Source organism: Balaenoptera acutorostrata, chromosome 16, assembly GCF_949987535.1.
Source record: "Balaenoptera acutorostrata chromosome 16, mBalAcu1.1, whole genome shotgun sequence".
Classification (NCBI taxonomy): Eukaryota; Metazoa; Chordata; class Mammalia; order Artiodactyla; family Balaenopteridae; genus Balaenoptera; species Balaenoptera acutorostrata.
In genome coordinates, this window is record NC_080079.1 from 35,301,227 (window position 1) to 35,325,523 (window position 24,297).

At 38.9% G+C, this 24,297-nt stretch overlaps 1 protein-coding gene across 2 annotated transcripts in view; it reads left to right on the forward strand.

Annotated features, from left to right (window-relative positions):
- Positions 1 to 24,297, forward strand: part of IDE (insulin degrading enzyme) — a 112,306-nt gene that overhangs the window by 78,649 nt on the left and 9,360 nt on the right. The window contains exons 12-21 of one of the 2 annotated variants that reach the window (XM_007187493.3): positions 3,364 to 3,466; positions 5,391 to 5,513; positions 7,749 to 7,831; positions 11,545 to 11,689; positions 13,549 to 13,659; positions 15,699 to 15,819; positions 18,640 to 18,731; positions 19,730 to 19,841; positions 21,717 to 21,884; positions 23,223 to 23,495. In XM_007187493.3, the coding sequence (XP_007187555.1) occupies positions 3,364 to 3,466; positions 5,391 to 5,513; positions 7,749 to 7,831; positions 11,545 to 11,689; positions 13,549 to 13,659; positions 15,699 to 15,819; positions 18,640 to 18,731; positions 19,730 to 19,841; positions 21,717 to 21,884; positions 23,223 to 23,495 (1,331 nt within the window). Of the gene's footprint in view, positions 1 to 3,363; positions 3,467 to 5,390; positions 5,514 to 7,748; positions 7,832 to 10,913; positions 11,059 to 11,544; positions 11,690 to 13,548; positions 13,660 to 15,698; positions 15,820 to 18,639; positions 18,732 to 19,729; positions 19,842 to 21,716; positions 21,885 to 23,222; positions 23,496 to 24,297 lie in introns of both variants that reach the window. The other variant, XM_007187492.3, reaches the window with a different exon arrangement.

A 24,297-nucleotide genomic window follows, 5' to 3' on the forward strand; every position in this document is an offset into this window, starting at 1 on the left:
GGTAGGAACTATGTTTTAAAACATCTTGCCCAGAATTCAAGCTGATTGAATTCGCTAAACTTTTAGCCTAAACTTTCTTGATTCCTTCTTACTTTAAGAAACCCTTTTTAAAAAAAATTTTTGAGCACTTTTCATGAACTTCAATTTCTTAGCACTTTAGCCTTCCTGTCACTGTTTTTTAAGTTTGATTTAGAGTCTGTCATTAGTAGATTTTTTTGTGCCTTCTTTCTTCCTCTGTTGTGTATCTTTTAAAAATATGATTTGATATCATGATATTGTGGAAATCTACTAGTAGAAGGACAGAGTTCATCTAGTTTGAATCCCTGTTTAAAAAGTAATGAAACCGAAGCCCAGAGACTTGCTTAATTTAGATCTTAACTGTGATTTTGGCAAGATCTCAAAGAAAGTGAGCCACGGTATTGACCAGAATCCAAGTTTCTCATGGCCAGGTCTGTGCACTTTCTACTAATTCTTTTTTAATTTATCACGGTTACTTGTGAAGCCTCTTCTCATTCTTGGCTGTCTTCCCTCTTTTCTCTCTCCGGGATTATTTGCAAAGGTCTCATGAGAATTCATTCCTGGGGAACCATATTGCCTTTTAATGTCTGTAGTCAGGATTATTTCTGAATGGATTCCATCAGCAGCAACAGCTATTCATTCCCACTGAACACTTCTAAATGGCTGACTTGAAGTCAACAGTCAGCATTCATTCTAGCCCACTGTTTCCTTTTCTTACTGTTGTAAGCTTCAGTATGAAAATAAGAGGCCATTTCTTCTCACATTTCTAAGGACCATGTCAGTAGCCAATTCTTTGTGGGTGGAATTGGAGAGTAGCATTCCCCCCTCACCCCACAACACACACACATATTTAAGAAAAAAACTCATGGAGACTATTTTTTAGTATAATTAGGTTTCCAGCAGGTAGTCTAAGATGCTGCAGTGTCTGTGCCAGTTTTTCTCAATTGTCTGCAGTTAAATATACTGCAGCTGTCTGTGGTGTACCTCAATTATTGTGACTCTTTTCTCCTTTTCTCCTAATTCAGGTGCTCTCGCGGTTCCACACTCTGGTTCATAGATTTCTGTATACATTTGACATGTGTCTACTCTGTCTCTTCTGTTATTCGCCCTTCGTAATTTATTTGAAAATATATACTCTTCCATTGTATTTCAGTTTTGAATTCCTCGATGGTACACTAACTCTTGGTCTGCAAAGGTATCTCTTTTTGTTAGGCCAATATTTGGTATTTCCCTAGTTTGAGGAGCTACGCTTATCTACTTCATATTTACTTCTTATGGTAACATGTCAACTGTTACCCCATAGACTTTACTTTGGTATCTAACTATCTAGATCCCTTAGGATTGTAACTAATAAATCTCCCTTCTCCTCCTTTTTTAACCTGACCATTACTGGACAGCCTCCAGGGTCTGCTTCCTTTTGTGTCATATAGTCATCCTCCAGAGCATTTGATAGCTTTTCCCGAGTTTTTTCACTTTCTCTCTCAGAACCGAGTTTAAAGTTTTCTTGTTCCAGAGGGCAAGTCCACTGCCAAATGAATGCTCCAGTCTTCACAAGTTGTAATCAATCCCTTGTTCATTATTCTGATTCATGGGCTGTCATTCAGGGAAACCAGAGCCATCTATGTAATAAACTTCCAAAATCAAGCATCTCATGGAAGAGAAGATGGAATACCACCTCTCTACCCTGGAATTCTACTTCCTAACGTGTTTTTCAGAGGTCTCCCTGAGAATCAATCCATTCATTCTTTGAAAAATCAACAGGAATAGAAGCAATTTCTATGACTGACTCTTAGCTGGCTCTGTCATGTATTGAATGAATGCCCTTAAGAAACATCACATACCCTTCATGTGGCCATGTGCGTTCTGTATACACTGCACATACCCCTCATAAGGGATTTTCAAATAGCCAACATGTATCACTTCTTCTAGATACAATAACAGAACTCTTTCATCTGTTAAACCCTATGATTCTTCTGTATGTTTCTGTCGAACATATTCTTATTTAGCATGTTTTCTAGAACTGCTAGTGGTCAGTGGCAGCTAGGCCAGATCAGGAACACCTTAAACTGGAAGATTAGTCAGTCATTCTAACAGATAGGTGAGTCAGATTGCTTATGATATCTACCCTGAAGCAAGTGAGAAAGCCAAGTCTAGCTAGCCAGGTAGAGTATTTTATCTAGAATGAATAAGGAATAGATGGTGGTTCAGACAGTCAGGCATTGAAATGGAGGAGGTCCAACGATGGGCAGGTGTTTGGAACACAGAGATCAGGATTCTGAAAATTAATGGGTGTTCAGTAGAGGGGAGTTTTGACTGCAAGTAGTGGGCTTTCAGCCGTGAGACCGACATTCAGAGGCTAGAACCTAACCTCTGGGAGGACAAGTGAGAACAAGCAGGAACAACATGAACCTAGTTATTTGAATTGGGACATAAAGAAGAAGTGAAACCAATAACAGGACTGACTGCATGGCAAGCCTTCCAAGCTATTGGCCCAGCACTCTATCTGTAGGATTCAAAGTAGGATTGGTCCCAGCCTGGAGTTGAGGCTGCTAGTGAGAGTGAAATGATTTCAACTTCGATATTTAAAAGGCAGCAGAGGCAGAACTGTCCGTAACGATCCGCACAGGAACAGAAGCTCCACTGGTATAGAGCTCCTTTCACTCCTCTACTTGTAATCTTTTGACATTATTTTACCTCTACCTTCCCTCCCTGAACTTTTTTTCCTTCTGACTTCTCTTCCGTGCTCTTTCTACTACCCCAGCAGAGAAAGATAGAGATGTTTTCTTGGTCTTGTTCCTGTCTCCCCTAGCAGCAGGAAGGCCAGTGTACATGTAGTACATACAGTTGATGGTGGTGTCTGGCAGGAAAAAAAAATAACAGAGTACAAACTTAGCAAGTTATAATGAAAGTGTGTTTTTAATTTTTTTTGGATCTCTGAATGAGCCAACAAATTTTCTTATCCATTCTTGTAACCCTGGGGCCTGAGCTGTTCCTGGGAAGGAGTACTTTGTTGTGCTTTTTTAAGGACAGTTTTTCAACTGACCTGGTTCCACTTTTTTCCCTAGCTACTCTTCTTTTACGATTTTAGTCAATAGCATTCATAACAAGAATCTTTCTTGCAAGCAGCTTTTCATACCAAAAACGATGGGCTATAACCAAAGGATAAAAGAGAGTATGATCAAAGACTTCTATAGATACATTGCCATTTCAGCTAGGCCTCATAGGACTTACAGGGTTGTAGAGGCCCAACACATTCTTGGATATTATTTATATTTTCGTGAGTCAGATTCTATAAATTTATGTATACAACATGAGTTTATAGGTTTTTTTTCCATCTGTCTCTAGGGTTGCAATAGTTTCCAAATCTTTTGAAGGAAAAACTGATCGCACAGAAGAGTGGTACGGAACCCAGTACAAACAAGAAGCTGTACCAGATGAAGTCATTAAGGTAGGGTTAACCCATCTGTGAATAAGCTGATGTGTGAGGGACACATGAGAATATGAGCTCCCTAGATCAACCAATTCACGGCCCAAAGTGTGGAGAGTGATGGCCCAGCACTGCCTGTACCATCCCAAGAGGAGTGAACAGGGAGGTGGAGAGCTGGAGCTTAGGTTTTGTGTGAAGAAATGGTACTGTAGCCACCTTCTCGTCTGTCTGTCAGACCAGCAGGGCTGTAAAGCAGACTCCAAGTCTCATGCTGTCAAAGATCAATGAAGTCCAAAGCACACAGGGTTGCAAAGGCACCAAGACAGGCAGGAAGAGATGGAAATAGAGAACCTGAAAGACAGATGCAAGGGCTGAGAGCTCACGATCTTGCTGTGAACACAGGTGGGGAGCAATTTCTGGGATTCATACCATCTTCACTTTAGGAGGGGCTATATTTTATGCCTCATATTGTATCGTTGCTCTTATTGTCAACATAGGGTCATTATGATTTGTTTCAAAACAGGTATGTATAGATAGTATGTTACCCCATTCATCAGGAGTCAGGATTTTGTTTGTGAGTCTTATCTACTTGTCTGGTACTTTTTCTTTTTTGGTTCTCATTGGCTGTGTAGCTTTGAGACTGTGTCCTTTATTCATGGGGAGACACCAGAAAGCCTTGCTCTGACTAAATTCTAGTTAAACTTGGGTAATGGATATTTCTTAAATGTACCAGGGTAATGACGATACAGAAAAAAGTAGTTTAAGAAAGAAAAATTATTACTGGTACTTTTCTGACATACTCACAGCACATAAGGAGATGACTGAAGCCCTTTAGTATATGAAAATGTCCATCTTACTAAACTGTGAGGAAAGCTGATCTCCCATGAATTAGTGCTGGGTGTGAACTAACCCTCAAACAAGAGAAAACCCCTGTTCACCAAATTCTGAGCATGACAAACCTGCCCCAAATGGGAATTTAAACAAATTGATCTGGAAGCTCAGCAGTGAAATTACTTGCTAAGTGTTTACCAGTCCCTACAATTCAGCCATACTGGGGACTTAAGTTGCTATATATAAATAATATGGCCAACATCCCCACCATCCCAGTGCCAAAAGACACAAATGCAGGGACCAAAATAGAACTACAAGAGCTGCAAGGCTGTGCCACATGAGCTAGAGACCAAATTACTGAACCCAGAATCATTGGCAGTTGGTTGCTTTTTTTTTTAAATAATGAAAAGTCTTATAAATCAGAGTTCATCAATCGTGGTCTCATCTGCCTCACTTAGCTTTTGGAAGTAGCCCATGGAACAGATCCAACCTGCAGGTTGTGTCAATCCTGTTCCACAATCCAGATTTAAATCTCAACTTTGTCCTTAACCTTATGCTTGAAATATTGGTCCACTTGAAAATGCATGTGGTCGTCTGGGAGAGAAGTAGACCAGGCCTTTAGAAGTGCTGAAGTCAAAGAAGCCCCCTTTAACCTTGTTTTCAAGCCATACATGCAAGTAATTTAGTGTAGCTGAAAGTTTAACTCTTTTAAATGACCTGTTGTCTAGCAGTTGTGGGTATTTATCTCTGTGCAGATTATTCTCCATTCTTTAAAGAGCTGGAGCAAACATGATCTTCATATGGACCAGTTAGCCTGAGTTCCACAGTCTCAGAGTGTTCCTTCACCTCAACTGGTCATTTTAGACATGTGTAAAGAGGAAAGATAGATAAGTGTGAAACCTTGATTAGTTCCAGAGACTCCAGTTCAAGTTTCATGAAAAGTCATTGATAGATCTTGGGAGTAGCCTTTTTATATATGATGGAAGAGAATGCTGTGTGACATTTATTCTCTTATTATTTGCCTAGATATTAAGCAGTGTGACTGTTTTAAACTCTTAAATCAGATTCTAATTGCTTTTGTGTGTGTGTGTGTGTTTTTTCACTATTCATCCAGAAATGGCAAAATGCTGATCTGAATGGGAAATTTAAACTTCCAACGAAGAATGAATTTATTCCTACAGATTTTGAGATTTTATCATTAGAAAAAGAAGCAACACCATACCCTTCTCTTATTAAGGTAATATGTTAATCATTGATATTAAATTTAGGGGACAGACCTATTACATAGAAGGGACTAGAGAGATGGTTTCTTGCATTTGGTACTATGTTGATTTGCGGGGCTCACACCCTATAGATAACAGAAAAGTTGCAGAGAGAATAACTACAAGAAATATTAAAAGGCTAGACATTTTAAAACAAACAAAACTACTCTACAGCATAGAATCTAGGGAATTGTTTTCTTTGCAGACAATAAAATAGTAAGTCTGGAATGTAACTACAAGTCTATTGAAAGCGGACTTTTTTCCATGTTCACTGAAGGCCCAGTAAGGAAGTAGATTTATGCTGCATCATGAAAGTTAGAGATAAGAAAGAATCTCTAAAGCCTGGAAGAGAGCATATCCAGGGGAAGCTGTTGGATTTCCTGCCCTTAAAAACAATTCTTTCTCATTTTGACAGAGCGCTATATGAAGTTAATGGAGTTACAAGCCAGTGGGAAGAATGACTGAGAAGGGGGTTTTCTTTTTCAGAATGTTCTTTTCATGTCATTATTTCACACCTTGGGTAGATTGTGTAGAAAAATGGATCAAATTATTACAGCACATCCTTTTTTCTAAACTTTAAAACTAACTCTTTCTAAGCTTACCACCATAGACAGACATCTTTCTTTCCCTTTTCTTCAGATGACCTAACATTCAGATTAACTCAATGAGATGAGAATTAGTGTTTAGGACTATGAAATTTAATTTATCTCAAGCAACTAGATTATTAATGAGACAATCATTTTTCTTTAAAAATGACATTTTAATGAGTTATAGGTTAGGTTATTCAAAGAGAAAGCTTATTTACTTCTCCTATTTTTATTTTTTGTTTGTTTTAAATAAGCCATCTTAGCATAAACTAAGGAGAACATTAAACCATTTATATCTCTTGTCAGAGTTTCAAGGTAGTTTCAAGTGAACTTTAAGACTTTTTTTTTTTAATTTATTTGGCTGCGTCAGGTCTTAGTTGTGGTATGTGGGATCTTCTTTGCGGCATGCGGGATCTTTTGTTGCGGTGTGTGGGATCTTTTGTTGCGGTGTGTGGGCTCTTTGTTGCAGCGCGTGGGCTTCTCTCTAGTTGTGGCATGCGGTCTCCAGAGTGCATGGACTCTGTAGTTGCGGCACACGGGCTCTCTAGTTGTGACGCACAGGCTCAGTAGTTGCGGCACACAGGCTTAATTGCCCCACGGCATGTGGGGTCTTAGTTCCCCAACCAGGGATCGAACCCGCATGCCCTGCATTGGAAGGCGAATTCTTAACCACTGGACCACCAGGGAAGTCCCTAAGACTTTTTAAAATATAGTATGAATGAGTGAGTGGAGAGGCAAAGGAGTGGCTTATTTGTTCATCCTTGGCTGTGTTAGTTATCCGTTGCGGTATAACAAATTACTCTAAAATTCAGCAGTTTAAAACCACAAACACTTATTTTATCTCATGCAGTTTCCAAGGGACAGGAATGTGGAAGTAGCTTAGTTGGGTAGTTCTGGCTCAGGGTCTCTCAGGTTATGGTCAAGCTGTGGGCTGGGACTTTGGTCATCTGAAGGCTCAACTAAGGCTGGAGGATTCTATTCCAAGTTCAGTTGTGTGGCTTTGGGCAGACCTTAGTTCTTCGGTACATGGGCCTCTCCATAGAGTAGCGTGACATGGCAGCTGGCTTACCCCAAAGTGAGTGATCCAAGAGGGAAAATGAGTGATCAAGGTGGACGTCACAGTGTCTTTTATAATCTAATCTCAGAAGTGTCGTATCATCACGTCTGCCATAATCTGTTGGTCAGACAGAGACCAACCCTGGTCCAGTGCAGGAGAGAGGACCACACAAGGGTGTGAATTCCAGCAGGCAGGGATCCATGTGGCCCACTTTGGTGGCTGGCTGCCACACACCCACCCCCCAAGGACTCCTGCATCCAGAAAGACAGGGACAGGACAGTTGGTATTGGCTTCACCTGTCTGTCTCTTCCTCCACTGTCTCCCCATCTCTTTGACCCAGGGTGCTGTTAAGAGGGTGATTTCTCTCTACTACTGGAATCACCAGTCACCTCTCCAGCTTCCCACCAGCTGACCCTCTGAGTATGCTTCAAGGCCATGGGTCAGCAGTCTCTCCAGAACAAAGCTCAGCTATTGCCTCTGTCCTCCTCCTCTTGAAGAGTGATTTGATTGAAGATTTTTGCCGAATGTGCCTGTATTTCCCTAAACATACTGTTTCTCCATCACAGGATACAGCTATGAGCAAACTCTGGTTCAAACAAGATGATAAGTTTTTCTTGCCCAAGGCCTGTCTCAACTTTGAATTTTTCAGGTACGTAAAATGAATCTAGCTACAAAGCTTCCTATGAAAATCAACAATTACATTTCTGAAAGTTTTCTTTGCTTCCTTAAGGACCTATGTCTGGAAATAAAAGGAATTAGAGTTTTTTAGCCTAGACAAAGGAAGGCTGCTCCTTCCTGTTAAGGGAAGGCTGTAGACTCACCAGAAGTTTCACTGAAGAAAGATTAAATAATTTGGGGTGCTTTTTTTGTTGTTGTGGTTTTGGTTTTGTATTCCTGGAACTTGCCCAGAAGAAGAGGTAGTAGTTAATAAATGATCTTGAATCCCTTCCAGCCCTTTAATTGTCTGGAGCCCTCAGATATTGCTTTCTCTATTCCTGGCTTGGTAGAAGATGTTTAATAAAATTTATGAATAATGCTACTGTTGCAATGATTTCTCAGTATAAATCTTTAGTTTATCTCTGTCTCATTTTATTTGTGTGATAATGTTATCACTCAATTCAAATTTTACTTTGTGAGTTTGCACTCTATAATTTTATATTTCTAAAATTCAGTGGTCTGTGTTTATAAAATAAACCTATCATTTTTTAATAATGTTCAATATAATGATCAACTTTTTCATTAATTTTTATTTGATTTGCTTGGCATGAAATTAAAGCTGGATGTGTTTTAAATGTTTTAGAAAAGAGAAAAAGAATCTCTTAAGTAGGAAGTTAATAGTTCACGAACAAGTATGTTGAGATTGTAGAGATATAAACATTATTTATAACATGAGATTCATAAATTATCTAGAGCTGCACTGAGATTGTTGGTGTTGTTTTTTGCTTGTTTGTTTACATCAAACATGGGCTTTCTGATTATGGCTTACTGTTGGTAGAGAGCATTACAAAGCTGGTTTTATTTTTTGATAGTTCAGGGTGATATTTTTAACACTCTAAGCAGCTTGTCACACTTTCCCATCTGGCTTCTATGATTTGGCTTCAGAATACCTTTTGAGAGACCATTTGACATGTTTGCGTTCTCTAAACTGCCTAGCATAGTTCTCAGAATTTAAAAGGTCTGCTTCCCACCAATCCCTCTCCGTGTTCTGGTCTCTAGAGGCAAACACTATTAGGTTTCTTGTACGTTCTTAAATAAATTTTCTGTTTGTGTATATCCTTTTAATCTTTTCAGAAGTAGGATAATATTATGCATATGTACAGTTTTTAAAACTCTGTGATCCATATTTAAGCATATAACATCTGGTTACAAAATAATATGTTTTAAATTAACAAGTGAACCAGGATTTAAGCATTCCACTTGAACCATGCTCTCTTTTAAAAGTTGGTTTAGGACCCGCTCCAATTCACCAGCATAGCTGCTGTGGATGCAGCATTTTAGGACACTTCTTGGAATTGCGTTCTGAGCTTGATCCATATGACTTTGAACTCCCGCATTTGTTTTTTTCTAGCTTTTCACTTCCACCTAAGGGTGCCTGTGGGGATGAGCCCTTTCAAGGACTCTCTTTTGTTTTGCTGCTTTTGTGAGTTGTGCTAGTAAGTTTCTGAACTGCTTCCTTCTATTTGACTAAAGAAGGAAGTCTTCATCATGTATAATACTTAAAAAATTAAATGACAGAGTGTTATTTAGATTTGCCAGGTGGAGAATGTGTAGCTTTAGAATTTTCTCTTTGATTTTAATTCTCTGTAGCTAAGCATTTTACCCCTATTTTTACTTAATTATCAGTTTTTGATAAAATTTCTGGCTCTGATGTCAGTGCATTGGTTATATTTACTGTGCTATAGATAGAGTGAAACTTTTAATTTGCTGCCAAACAAACCAAGCCACGAGGCTACCTCAGGTCCTTTGTACTGGCTGTTTCCTCAGCCTGGAAAGTTCTCCACCCAGATATCCCCAGGGCTTGCTCCTTTGCTTCCTTCAGGTCTGGACCCAGATGTCACCTTTCAGAGTGGCCTTGATTAATAATTAGTAAGAATTTTAATAATAACAATTTAATTTATTAATAATAATTTTATGTAAATTAGCAGTCTTCCTGTCCCACCACCACTACCCATCACTCCTATTCCTCTTACCCTGCATAATTTTTCTCCATAACACTATCACCACCTGATGTATCATATTTAAATTTATTATTTGTCTCTTCCAACTAGGCTCTAAACTCTGTGAAGTCAGGGACTCTGCCTGATTTGTTCCTTCTTTATTCCCAGTACCTAGAGAAGTGCCTAGCACTGTAGTGAGAATGTAGTACATATTTGTTGAATGAAGGAATCTTTTACTTCTCATAAAGGTAAGCAGTGTCACATAGTCAGATGAATAGGTCATTTGACTTAAATCTGAATTCTAACTCTGCTGCTACTAGCCCAGGTGACATGAGGAAAATGATGCTTCTTATTTGGGAAATGAAGATTTAAGTTAGGTCATCTCGGTGGTCCTCTTTAGCTCTTGCACTCTGTAATTATTTCCTCTCTTTTGTTGCTCTTTCTCACTTAAAAATTTTCCTGTTTTAAAATTTTTTCCTAGTTCTGGCTGTAGTTGTATGATGGATATTATCAATTACTTTACTGACGGTGTTCCAGTCTCTTGGCTTGGGAGGAAACTCAGAGATAAGCTAACATTTTCACAGGTCTTAGTTTTTCTCTTTCAAGTCTCAGTTTTTCCCTTTTAAGTTTATATAATCATAGCACACAAACTTCTCAATCTCATCCTCCTGTCCCCCAAGGGTATGGCTTGCTTAGAGGGGGAAAGAGGACATGCACGTGCTGTATCAGCTCTATCAGCCATGCCTTGTCCTATTAGCCTAAATGTAGGCATGCGTTTTGGCCTGTTCCTCCTCCTTACCTACCCAGTGTTTCCAACTTGTCAGTTCTACCACGCCATCTGGGGTAAGCAATTCCTTCTCCCTCTTCACCACTACCAGCACACATGGCATATTTCAAGCTTCTTTTTTAAACATCTTGTTTTTTTTCCTCATGAGAAGAGTCAGATTCAGGAATTAAAAGTGTATCTTCAGGAAGTTATTTTAACCCCTGTTCAGTTCCTTGATCCATCTCGAAAGGCCATATCACATTGGGAAGTAATAAATCAGCTATTTTACTGTCAACATTTTCTTCCAGCCCATTTGCTTATGTGGACCCCTTGCACTGTAACATGGCCTATTTGTACCTTGAGCTCCTCAAAGACTCACTCAACGAGTATGCATATGCAGCAGAGCTAGCAGGCTTGAGCTATGACCTCCAAAATACCATCTATGGGATGTATGTAAGTACCCACGTCTTAGAGCCTTCCACTCATCAACATTTTTTATATTGATTTGCTGGAAGCATTTTTGATTGAGGGTGTGAGTTTAATTTCTTTTTTTTGTGACTAATCATATTTTCGCATCATTTAATTTTTAAGTTAGCTCTTACTCTTAAGTATTCAGCAATATACCATTCATATTATGCAAATTTTCCTTGATTTCTTTTTTTTTTAAACATCTTTCATCAGACTGTCATATTTTTCTCCTCAAAACAAAATTGGACCCTGATTTAGGTTTAGATCTCTCCCATTCTGTATCTGAAGTCTTGGTCTTTGACAACAGAGAATGAAGTCTTCCTGCCATTGTAAAACAGAAGGTTGGCCTATACTATTTCCCTAGAAATTCAGATCATGAGGCTGCATATTCATACTCTTCGGTCATGTTTCTTCATTACCATGCCACTGCTTGAGGTATCAAAGCATTTCTTTTGTTTTTCTTTTTGTTAGTCGCTACATTTATGCTGATCCTCTCCATTGCAACATGACATACCTGTTTATCAGGTTATTGAAGGATGATTTAAAAGAGTATACATATGCAGCACGCCTCTCAGGTTTGAGCTATGGCATTGCATCAGGAATGAATGCAATACTTGTAAGTAAAATGAACACGAAAGAAAAGGCGTCACACCGTTTAAGCATTATGTTGAGCTTGGGAAAACTATTAACTTCTGCATTTTAAAACAAGAAGATTGATGGTTTTTTCCTTGCACCTTTTTAATGATTGGAGAACTCAAGTTAGTATTAGTTCCACTAACAAATGATTTAGTAGAGTTTAGTGCATCTTGTGAACATGTATTTGTGCTACATTTATTTGCATGTTCATTTGCATGAAATGTTTAATATATTAATCCTGAAAGCATGTTGTTCTTTCCATGTATTTGAATATATTAACATTTGTAAGTGAAAGATACCCATAGTTACTGTTGTGGTGCTGAATTTTACTTATGAGCTTCTTTATTTCTGCTGACAGTAGTAGAAAGTTCCTGTGTTCAAACACGTCTGACATTTTCATTTAATTGATTTTGTAGCATGTATCATTAACTACTTTTAAGTGTGTTTTAAGATAAACATTATTAAATGCATCCCAAGAAATAACTAGATCCTTTCTCTTGAAACCGTTTCTGTTATGTTTCCAAACTTATATCTCATTTCCAAATTAACATCCCTCTTCTGGCACAATTCATCTTCACTTTTCTTAAAAATATATTGTATGTTTTCATAACAACTAAAATGAGAGCATGCACTGTGTACTCTTTCTATACAAAAGGTTTTAGGGTTTTTAAATTTTATTGATTTTGCAGTGACTTTTTTTCTTCATACAAGTAACTTTTCTGGTAGTTTTTGTTTCACGTATAAGAATGTACATAACCTAACCATTCTCAGAGTCCAGGGAAATTTGAAGCTCAGAGATCAAAATAAAATCCAAATAGAAAAGTAATAATCTATGGTTTATTTTTTGCTGTTGAGTTTTAGGTAGCATATCACCATTAAAATAAATAATTTTTAATTTGTGACAAAATGGGCTTTCTGCTGGTTGTCAGTCTAGTTCCCACAGTACATGATGTGCTTTCCATGGGCAGTGACCTTCACTCCTGCTGAGCTTCTTGCCTATCAATTTTCACAAGGTAGAGGCGTCCAGAGATATTCTAGTTGGAGGGTATCCTCTACTTCTGTGGGTGCCGCCATGTGGCAACATAATAGTAGGAAATGTGATAATAGGCTTCCCCTGCTTTTCAAAATGTTATGCTTTCAGAAACTATTAAAGTCAATTGTCCTAAGGCAAAATCCAGACAGTACATAGAGTGTATCCTTACTTCACATCTGTTTTGCCACTGGCTTCTGGTACATCAGCAGAACTCATCAAACAAGCAAGTAGTGAGACCTATGGACCATTACTGGGCAACATTGAACAAGAAAAGTGGCAAAATGCCATATAATACAAAATTGGGGCTTCCCGATTTCTTAAAAGATGATTTTTTAAAAATATTTAAATATAAACAATCTGGGGACGTATCCAGTAGTTGGCTAGGTAACCCTCCCCTCTGATTTTTACCTTCTTAACACAACTGTAAAAATCTTAAGCCTGCCATTCTTTAGAAATTCTTTTTGAAGGTTAAATTTAGAACACATTCTGTAATTAATTTTGATTTAATGAGAACTTGAATTTTGATGATATATAGTGTGTACTGCCATAGTTTGGCACCAGGTGAGTTTTCCTGCTATTGTTTTTGTTTAGGAAAAGCATATGCTTTAGGATATTAGTAAATAAAGATGGTCAATGTTATCTTCCTAAGTGTTGAACTATATTTATGAGAAATGAAATTCATTTAATTTCTTGTTTTATTTTTATTTTGATACACCTGGTTTGGGGATTTTCTACATGTTTTAAAGTCAAATTGAAGGTGTTTCGTGTTAATTTTAGACTCTTGATATCCTGAACTCTTTCCGTAGCTCTCGGTGAAAGGTTATAATGACAAGCAGCCAATTTTGCTAAAGAAGATCATTGAGAAAATGGCTACCTTTGAGATTGATGAAAAAAGATTTGAAATTATCAAGGAGGCAGTAAGTTTTCTCAACTTACTTTTATAATTTATTTTTTTTATTCATAAGGTGATATTGCCACATTATGAACATTTTTGAAAAAGAGGCGAGGAGGAAAGGAAGCATTCATAACCCTGTGGCAGTCATTTTATCCTGTCTTTGCTAAATCCTATACGCTGTCCAGAAGGAAAGCCTGGGAGACTCTGGTGGACACCTGGCCCCCTTCTCTGTAGGCCCTAAGAGCTAGGATAGCACTGACTTTCAGAGAGGAGCCTGAGGTAGACCTAGCGGCTTTCAGGGACTCCTTGAAGGTTTCATCCAGTCTCCATTTAAGAAGAAAACTCCAGGGCTTCCCTGGTGGCTCAGTGGTTAAGAATCGCCTGCCAGTGCAGGGGACACAGGTTCGAGCCCTGGTCTGGGAAGATCCCACATGCCGCAGAGCAACTAAGCCCATGCGCCACAACTACTGAGCCTGCACTCTAGAGCCCGTGAGCCACAACTACTGAAGCCCACGTGCCTAGCTCCTGTGCTCTGCAACAAGAGAAGCCACCGCAGTGAGAAGCCCGTGAACTGCGATGAAGAGTAGCCCTCGCTCGCTGCAACTAAAGAAAGCCCACGTGCAGCAACGAAGACCCAACACAGCCATAAACTAACTAACTAACTAATTAATTAATTAATTAATTAATTTTTAAAAGGAGGGGAAGAAAAGAACACTCTATTCTGCAGGCAGGGACCTCAGCCTTCCATGACAGCCTTGGTCACATTAGGGCAGACTATTTAGGCTTGATGTATCTTCCACTTAAATTCAACTCATGGTTGGCCCAATAATGGAAATATGGGATGGATACCTACTTTAAAAGCCAAACTATGACCTTCATTGTACACCCAAAGAAATTATCAACAGTTTTCAAATTAAGATTCAGTATTTTATATATATACATATCCATGTTGCTTGCTTAGAGAGACTTTTGGGATGACCTTATGGTGAAGAATTAAAGGATGCCAAGAGATGGAGGCCTTGAAAACTGGGGATAACTTTCTGAGGGATGAAAGAGATCCCGTAGTGAAGGTACTTAGAGTATATGTCAGATGCTGGGGGTAAAGCAGCAGCCTGGACAAAGAAAAAGTATGCTCAGGACTTCTCTGGTGGTCCAGTGGTTAAGACTCCAAGCTTCCACTGCAGAGGGCACAGGTTTGATCCCTGGTCGGGGAAGTAAGATCCTTCATGCCATGCAGTATGGCAAAAAAAAAAAAAACCTTTTGAAAATACAGCATGCAATCGTTTTTTTTTAAATTCATTTATTTTTGGCTGCGTTGGGTCTTCGTTGTTGCACGCGGGCTTTTCTCTAGTTGCGGTGAACGGGGGCTATTCTTCATTGCGGTGTGTGGGCTTCTCATTGTGGTGGCTTCTCTTGTTGCAGAGCATGGGCTCTAGGCACGTGGGCTTCAGTAGTTGTGGCACACGGGCTCAGTAGTTGTGGCTCACGGGCTCTAGAGCGCAGGCTCAGTAGTTGTGGCGCACGGGCGTAGTTGCTCCGCAGCATGTGGGATCTTCCCAGACCAGGACTTGAACCCGTGTCCCCTGCATTGGCAGGCGGATTCTTAACCACTGCGCCACCAGGGAAGTCCGCAATCATTTTTAAGACTCAGTGTACACACCTCACTCCTGATACTATTTCTGGTGTTATAAGGAACATATATGTTAATTGAATTTAATTGAAGTTCTGTTCTCAGAATTTTACATTTTACATTTCTTAACTTTAACTTTACATTTCTTAATTATGGGGCCAAAAAACAAAAAAATTACTTTAAAAAAAAATAAGACTTCAAAAAAAAAGAAATAAAAAAGGAAAAGCATGCTCTTTAGTTTAAGTATCAGAAGGAATAGAAGAGTAAGTCCCATTCTAAATTACATAACTTCGAAAAGGAGGATGAAGCAGATATCCCTGCGTCCCATTTAACACATCATTTATGCAAAATGAAGTTTGATTATAGCTGACCTTTTGAAATGATTTTAAAAAGATCGATAAAATTAACAAACCCACGTCTCCCTTCACTAGTATATGCGATCTCTTAACAATTTCCGAGCTGAACAGCCACACCAGCACGCCATGTACTACCTCCGCTTGCTGATGACTGAAGTGGCCTGGACTAAAGATGAATTGAAAGAAGCCCTGGATGGTGAGACTCTTTCTACTTATAGCCTAATGCTTTCTTCATTTTTTTCTAAAATCATTTTGGTTTATCCTATTACCTAGTGTTTATGCTTTCTAATAACTTGTAGTTCCATTAAAGCCAGCTGTGCATACTGTTTTTTGGTTTTTTTTGTTTTTGTTTTTGTTTTTGTTTTACAAAAGCAGTGGTGGCCTTTGAAGTGGCTTTTGTATTCAGGCAGTTTAACCACATTTGCTGTTTTCATCCTGGACCCACAACAGTCACTTATTACTGTTCATAGATTTCTGCAGATGACAGTGTTTTGACCCAAGCACTTACCTTGTTAATATTGAAGTTTTCAGAAAAGGAAAAAAGGGCTGAGCTTGAAAGTCTTATCACACAGAAAGAATGCTTAGGCATTTTTAGATCTATTCAGTTTGGTTAAAAAATGGAAAATATGTAAAGCCTAAAGAGTCATCTTTTGTTGCTTTTTTCCTAAAATCTTAAATCTAGTTTTCAGAGCTTTTGCTTTAAAGTCCTAAATTCCTCAAGGGCAGTGAATTATGCCTTCCTTTTATCCTCTTTATTTAGTATCTAGTATATTATGCCCTCAGTGTGTGTCTAATGAATGTCTATTCAGTGGAATGAAATTACTTTCAGGGTTGTTTCATTGGAAAGAATATAGACCAATATTACCCTTTATTATTGTTTTATCTTTCCACTTCTCAGCATTACTTTACCAATTAATCTTTCTTCCTACATGCTCAGCAATAAGAAAAAAGAAGTGTTGAATTTTTAATGATCTTTTATGACAAGTCCTTACTTATTATGTATCACTACGCCTTTGATGACTTTAGTGACAAATCAAGAGCAAAGTATTGAAGGTCATTATTTTATTGGTTGAGTAGGCGTATAGATTATAAAATTCATTAACTAGAACAGATATGTTTTTAATCTGGACAGTTAATACACCTTTCTTTGCAAAATGATTATGAGTCACATCTGGTTGTAACAGCAGGAATTTTACCTTTTTAAAAAAATACCACAAATTGATTTTAAATACATTTTCAAGAAACCGAACCTGCATTCAGCATGATCCAAGAGCAGAGATTTGGGGATTCCCACCCCCTTTGTTAGCTTCTGGGTCAGATGGTATATGAATTGTAAGCAGGGTTAGTTCTAAAGTTTCACATAAGCATGTGATGCCTTCCTAAAATGTGTTTTATAAAGAGAAAGTTAGCACTTTTTCGGTTGAAATTTTCTGCTCTAATAATCATTCTGTTTTGATATATATATTCATCAGTAATCGGGTAATGCCAACATGGCTTAATCTGGAGACAACTCAATGTGAGAGGCTGGCTCCCCCGTGACTCTACGTCTGTCAGCTATCCAGGTGCCAGGGTAGCAAGAACCTCAGAATTTCAGTGTGGTCCAACAGCATTTACTGCCTGCCTGCTATGCACCAGGCGCCAGACTGCAGGTGCTTGAGATTAAAAAATGATCAATTAGGTGGGGTTTCTTGGATCAAGGAGCTCCAGTCTAGTGGCAAAGCATAAATGTAAAACAGATTGTTTTTTGTAGAGGCAAAGAGACTGAGTATTGTTACAGAAGTCTGCAGAGAGAGCTGAGGGGGTCTAGTGAAGGGGACTTCTAGGGCAGTGCAGTGGAGTGGGATGGGTATGCATTTTGGAATTAGACTCAGATTCAAATGCAGCTCTGCCACTTACTAGCTTGATGACTTTGGACAAGAAACTTAAATTTTCTTAACTTCAGTTTTCTCACCTTTAAAATGGGGATAATAGCACATAATTTATAGTTTATAAGATAACATCTATAAAGTGCCTGATGCATAGTAAGCACTTGTTAATTCCCTTCCTATGTCTCTCTTTAAATTTTATTCACTAATTTTAGCATCCATTGTAGCATTTATTAGTATGGTGTCCTAATGGAGAAGGGACAACTCTTCTTTACTGAAGAATTAAATCAGTACATGTAAAAGTAATGAGAGGAATAGAAAATTCACTATTAGGATTCCATAATAATAATTGATACAGGCAGTATCCACCGCTGGATGCTAAATTAGTGGGTAAAAGTTAAGTAAGGACAAGATATTTGTGTAGTCTCAAAGTATTTCCTCCAAAGTAAATATTTAAAAATTATAATGGGAAAAGAAGGCATTGGTGGAGTGGCTTTTCCTAATTGCTTGTAGAGCATACATGAGTTACTTAATTATAACCAAAAGATTAAAACAGTCCCTTGGCAGACAGCACTATAACCACGTGGTCAGTGTTTACATCACCAGTATTGCAGCGTAACAGCATCATGTGCCCCCGATGTGATGCCCTGAGAAAGACATATTACCTCTGGGGTATTCTTTCTAAGAATACAGAAGCTCAGTTTAAGCATGAGAAAACACTAGACAAGCCCAAATAAAGGGCATTCTATAAAATAACTGAGCAGTACTGCTTAAAAATCTTAAGGTCATAGAAAGGCAAGGAAAGACCAAGGAACTGTTACAGATTGGAGGAAACTAAGGACACATGACAACTAAATGCAAGGTGGGATTGTGGATTAGATCCTGGAACAGAAAAGGGATATTAGTGGAAAACCTGAAATCCAAATAAAGTCTGTATTTTAGTTAATAGTATTGTCCCAGTGTTAACTTCTTAGTTTTGATCATCATCCTGTGGTTGTTAAAGATGTTAACGTAAGAGAAAACTGGGTGAAGGGTATATAGGAACTCCCTGTAATATTTTTGCAACTCTTATGTAAGTCTCAAATTATCTCAGAGTTTTTTTTAAAAAAACCTTATAGGTAGAGCTTACTATTTCTTACACTTGTTTACAGATGTTACCCTTCCTCGCCTTAAGGCCTTCATACCTCAGCTCCTGTCACGGCTGCACATTGAAGCCCTTCTCCATGGAAACATAACAAAGCAGGTGGGGGATTGAGGTTTTAGCAATAATCTTTTATGCATCATTGCAAGAGAAAATTTTACCCTAGTTGGTCTAAGATTACTAACTAACCACCACAGTGTGGCTGTATAAGCACATTAGTGTTGATTCAGGCTTCCCTGCCCTATGCAGGAAGGTAGGGGAGGGTATAGGGGGAGCAGAATGATCATGGTTAACTGTGGACCTACTTTCACAGCTGTCTCCTCTGTTTTTGCCTGCCTCGTGCAATCATTGAAGGAAATGGGAATAATTATCCCTACTCTGTAAGACAGCAGGACTGTGTAGTGGATAAGAGCACATGGTGTAGAATCAGCCTGGATTCAAATCTTGACTCTTCCGCTTACAAGTTATGTAATCTTCTGAAAACGTCTTAATCTCTCTATGCTCAGTTTCCTTATCGGTAAAATTACTTATAAGGATTAAATTAAATAGTCCATTCCAAGTGTTTAGCACGTGGAAAGCATTCCAGATTCCCTTGGTAGTCTGTCTTAAGAGCCCACACTCTCTACCACTCTGTTATATTGCCTCCAAAACAATATGCCAAGGTCAGGTGCTAATAAGTGGCTGAGACAGTATTCTTCCCCAGGTCAGTTTTATTCAGAATAAAGCCTCATGCTTACCTCCTTTGCTTTGCTATAACCCCAGGTGTCTGTGGTGTGGGTCACTGACTTGGGACCACCTTTCCATCAGCAATAACCTCTCCAGCTTTGGCAGTGCCTTTTCCCCAGAATCGAGATCAGTGCTGATGATTGTCTGGGTCTCTGTTTCTCTTCACTACTACCATACTGACTCTATTGCAAATTGATGAGTTCAGTTTTTATCCACTTGAACAGGATCAAATGTATTTAAGATTTAAAAATCCACTTTTATGATAAACTAGGTTAGTTTGTTTCACAAGCATGTTGTTTCATATTGCATGGACTACTGTCTAATCAAGATACATTTGTGATTTGTAATGTGCTATGACCTATCTTCTTTCACAGGCTGCATTAGGAATTATGCAGATGGTTGAAGACACCCTTATTGAACATGCTCATACAAAACCTCTCCTTCCAAGTCAGCTGGTTCGGTATAGAGAAGTTCAGCTCCCTGACAGTAAGTGGAAATGTTATATCTTTGGTAATGGACTACTTTGACATAATATTGTGTGTGATTACAGATGGGTTGAAGTCACTTGGATGATAATATATAGTTTTATGGTAAAGATCTACTGGGATCCTCTACTATTTATAGCTAAAGGTAGATAATTCTGCAGGAAAATTATCTGTAGGAGTGCCAGAGAGGTAAAATTGGATGTAGGCAATTATTTTGAAGAGAATGATACTGGAATTGACTGGTAATTGAGTGTAGAGGAGTTAGGAAAAAAATCACAAAACTAAAGAAATGTTGACTGTAAAGCATGAAATAAAATTTATTTATAAAAAATGTAAATCAGAATTAGGAGTGCATAGGAGTCTTTCGCAGAAGACTCACAGGTGCAGATAACACCATGTATTCATTGCATGCATATTTGATAAGGAATTAATATAAAGAATTGATAATAATATATTGGAGTTTGCAATGTTGGGTTACTTTTACATTAACAGTGGTTTCCTTTGATATAGAACTCATTAAGCATTATTTTCAATATTGTTCAGAATTGTATGGTGGGAAGTATGTTAGACCAGGGATGAGAAGCATTGATTTTTTTCTTTAACCTTTTTCTAAAAGTAATCACTTCCTCTTCTGACCCCCCAGCACAGGTTTTCTGAACCTTTCCTTGTTTAACCTACTCAGCACTTCTTCTCTTGTATTGGGATTGAAGTGCATCTCCATCTCCCCTGTTAGGCTATACATTTCTTAAGGCTGGGGTCTGTGTCTGGCTCACTTGAGTAGCTACTAAAGCATTACCTCAGGATCTCTTTGTTGAATGCTCAAAGACACTTTGAGCACAGCACTGCTATTCTGCATGCCAGTCATTACAGACCTGGTAATGGTTACTTTCAAACTTCACTTAGTTTGTTCCTCAGTCACCGCAGCATGGCAGAGAGGGAGAATCAGGAACTGCCATTCAAGGGAATTCCCTGGTGGTCCAGTGGTTAGAACTCTGCACTTTCACTGCCTAGGGCCCTGGTTTGATTCCTGGTTGGGAAACTAATATCCCACAAGCTGCTCGGTACAGCTGAAAGAACAAATGATTGAATGAATGAACAAACTGCCATTCAAAAACCATAGCACATGGTCATCAGGCAATGACTAAACACTGTGTATTTGCTTAGTCACATTTACTGCTCATGAAATAGTTATCAGATCATAAAGCATGGCCATCTGTTTATAACTTTGATGTATACTTGATCAGCATATCTGAGTTTTTGTCTTAGCTCTCCACCATCCAACTTTGTGTCCTTGGACAAGTCACCCTGCTTCTCAGGGTCTTAGTTTCCTCATCTCTAAAGTAAGGTGTTAGGCTAAGTCATCTCTAAGCATTGTGCACATTTGTGTAAATTTGTGAATTGACCTTCATTGTGGGTGTTGGTAAACAATATTAGGAATAGAATGCTAAATAGATAATGGCACAACTAGTAATTTAAAAATTGTTTTGTGTGGTTATTAAAACGTAGGTAGTATTTCTGTTGAAGTTCTTATAGATATTATCTAGTTCTAATCTAGTATGTACACTACATTGTAGATTTCATTAACTATGGATCTCATTTAGCATTAATACTTAGTCATAAAATGGGTTTTTTATAAGTGTTTTGCCCTTTAAAGTCAGTGAGTGTTTATCGAGGGCCTACCAAGTACAGATCACTGTATTAGGATTCCCTTGGGTAAGTTGAGTTTCACATTCGTAATGAATTAATTGTAATAGTTTGGAACTGCCAAAAGACACTAACCAAACTGAACAACTTCATAACAGCCAAACAAAACAGTAACTTTATTAAACCCTAAATAAATTTTTGAACGTGTTGCTGTCTTCTTGAAACTTCCTAGGAGGATGGTTTGTCTATCAGCAGAGGAATGAAGTTCACAATAACTGTGGCATCGAGATATACTACCAAACAGACATGCAGAGCACCTCGGAGAACATGTTTCTGGAGCTCTTCTGTCAGATCATCTCCGAGCCGTGCTTCAACACCCTGCGCACCAAGGAACAGCTGGGTGAGGGGGGAGCAGGGGATGGCAGGATACCTCAGTCCTTGAGGAACAGCCATTGTCCTCGAGAGCATTCTCCACATGTACAGTCCCCTAGCATGATGCTTCAGGCATGCTCTACTCAGAAAGACTGTGAAAGCCTTGTTTGTGGGGAATCCGCTTCTAGAAGATAAGCAGTTAACATCTCATGGACATGAGAGCAGTTCTTAAGGAGATGATACTGTGTTTACATTACATACGAGTCTATAAAAAGGTCATTTTGGGTGGGATGCTAAGGGAAGTCTGTTATGGGTGACAAGGTGGGAAGCAAGCCATCCACAGAAGCTTAGATTTACTGAATTTTGGGTTCATTGAGGGGGCAGGTATTTTCTTTTATTCATCTTTGTTTCCCAAGCCTGGGGCACATAAAAGGTGCTCAGTAAGTGTCTGTTGAGGAATTGTTTCAGCAGAGTTCTAGGCACTGTTAAAAGCCTTGGAGATCCTGGCAGGTTTGATCAATTAAGGAAAGAAACAAGCCCCAGTAATGTACTTTGAATAACCAATGAAAAAGGATTTGGGTGAGTGTCCCCAAGTAACAATCTTTTTTTAAATAACCACAGTGGTAGATGCTGGACAGCAAAAACGGATAAGTTATGGATGGTCTTTCCCTTCGTGGAGCTCACAATCTAGTCAGGAATGCAGACCTGCAAGGAATAATTTTAGTACAGTTTGGCAAATGCTACTAAGAGTGTTCAAACTCTAAAGGCTATGCTGAAGGTAGGGAGGTGTGCTTTGAGGCAGAGCAGCTGGAGAAGGCAAGCCACGAACGCTGTTTAGGAAAGATGTAGACGGTAGGTAGTGTATGAGCTCACAAGGTGACAATGGAAGTATGACCTTCAGTTACTTGGTCTAAAGGTTTGCAGTCTGAATGGAGTTGGTCCAGGAATGGGTTATCTAGCAAGAAACGCAATAGTGGAGGCAAGTTCACATAAGGAGCTTGGATGTGAAAGGAAGCCGAGCTAGGACAATGGTTAGGGGATGAAAATGAGTCCCGCATTTCATAGGGATGAGAATAACTTTAACATGGATTGAAGGGGATTAACTAACAGACAGGGAGGAGCTTGGGAATATTGAGGTTGAAAGATGAACAAGGGTTTTCTCTCCAAATTGCTAACTATTCTTCAGAGAGCTCTTCTGCCCTGTGCTTAGGAACTGAAGATATTTTAATAGCTCATTTCTTCAGAGGTGAATAATATGAAGCCCTAAAGTAGATTTTATTTGCTCTGACAGGATAATTTTTGAAAGATTAAAAGTGACCCATGTCTCAAATGCCAAGATCCTCACTGGCTGGTGTTTGCGTTTCAGGCTATATTGTCTTCAGCGGGCCACGCCGAGCCAATGGCATACAGGGCTTACGGTTCATCATCCAGTCGGAAAAGCCACCTCACTACCTAGAAAGCCGAGTGGAAGCTTTCTTAATTACCATGGAAAAGTCCATAGAGGACATGACAGAAGAGGCCTTCCAAAAACACATCCAAGCGTTAGCGATTCGTCGACTAGACAAACCAAAGAAACTGTCTGCAGAGTGTGCTAAATACTGGGGGGAAATCATCTCCCAGCAATACAATTTTGACAGAGGTAAGGCAAAATTAGGGCCCCAACATTCATGGCATGTAAGTAAAACATTTGAGGACATTGATGCCATTCTACAAAATGGTATTTGTTTTGTAGGTGATGTTCCAGTACGATTTGGGATGGGGGTGGAGGCATACCACTTCTAAAGAACCTTTATTTAATGTAACAACGATTTCCTAGTAGAAACTTTATCTTTTTTTTTTTCCTTCTCTGAACTAGAGCTGGGTCTATCTGTATCTCATAATAATGCACTAATAATAAATCTGATTTCACTTTTTGTGTTCATTCAGTACGCCCCTGAGGCTCTGAGCACAGATATGTAGGTATTTCTCATAACTCTAAATGGAAGATGTGCAAATTGAACTCTCTTGAGACAGGTGCTGCCCTGGAGGCACAGGGGTTCAAATGTTTTCCTTTAGGGATCTCCCAAAATTTGTCAGTGCTTTTAGATTTGGGAGAGCTGTGCTCCCCAAAGGGTCCTGCTTATCAGCTTCCTTTTGCCTTTCTTAGAACAGAGCTTAACAATGGAGTGCGCTCAGCTACACTAGAAGTCAGAAAGAGTTGGGTTGTGTTCTCATTGTAACACCAACAAGCCAAAGATCTCGGCCAAGTCACATTTTTTGGGCCTCTGTTTCCTTACCTGTAATTTTTCTAGCAGTTGGATTCACCGTTAATAGTACTGGATTGGCCAAGAAGTTCGTTCGGGTTTTTCCGTAAGATGTTACGGAAAAACCTGTGCGAACTTCTTGGCCAACCCAGTACCTACCACTTATTGAGCATTTGCCCTGTGCCCCTGGTATTGTGT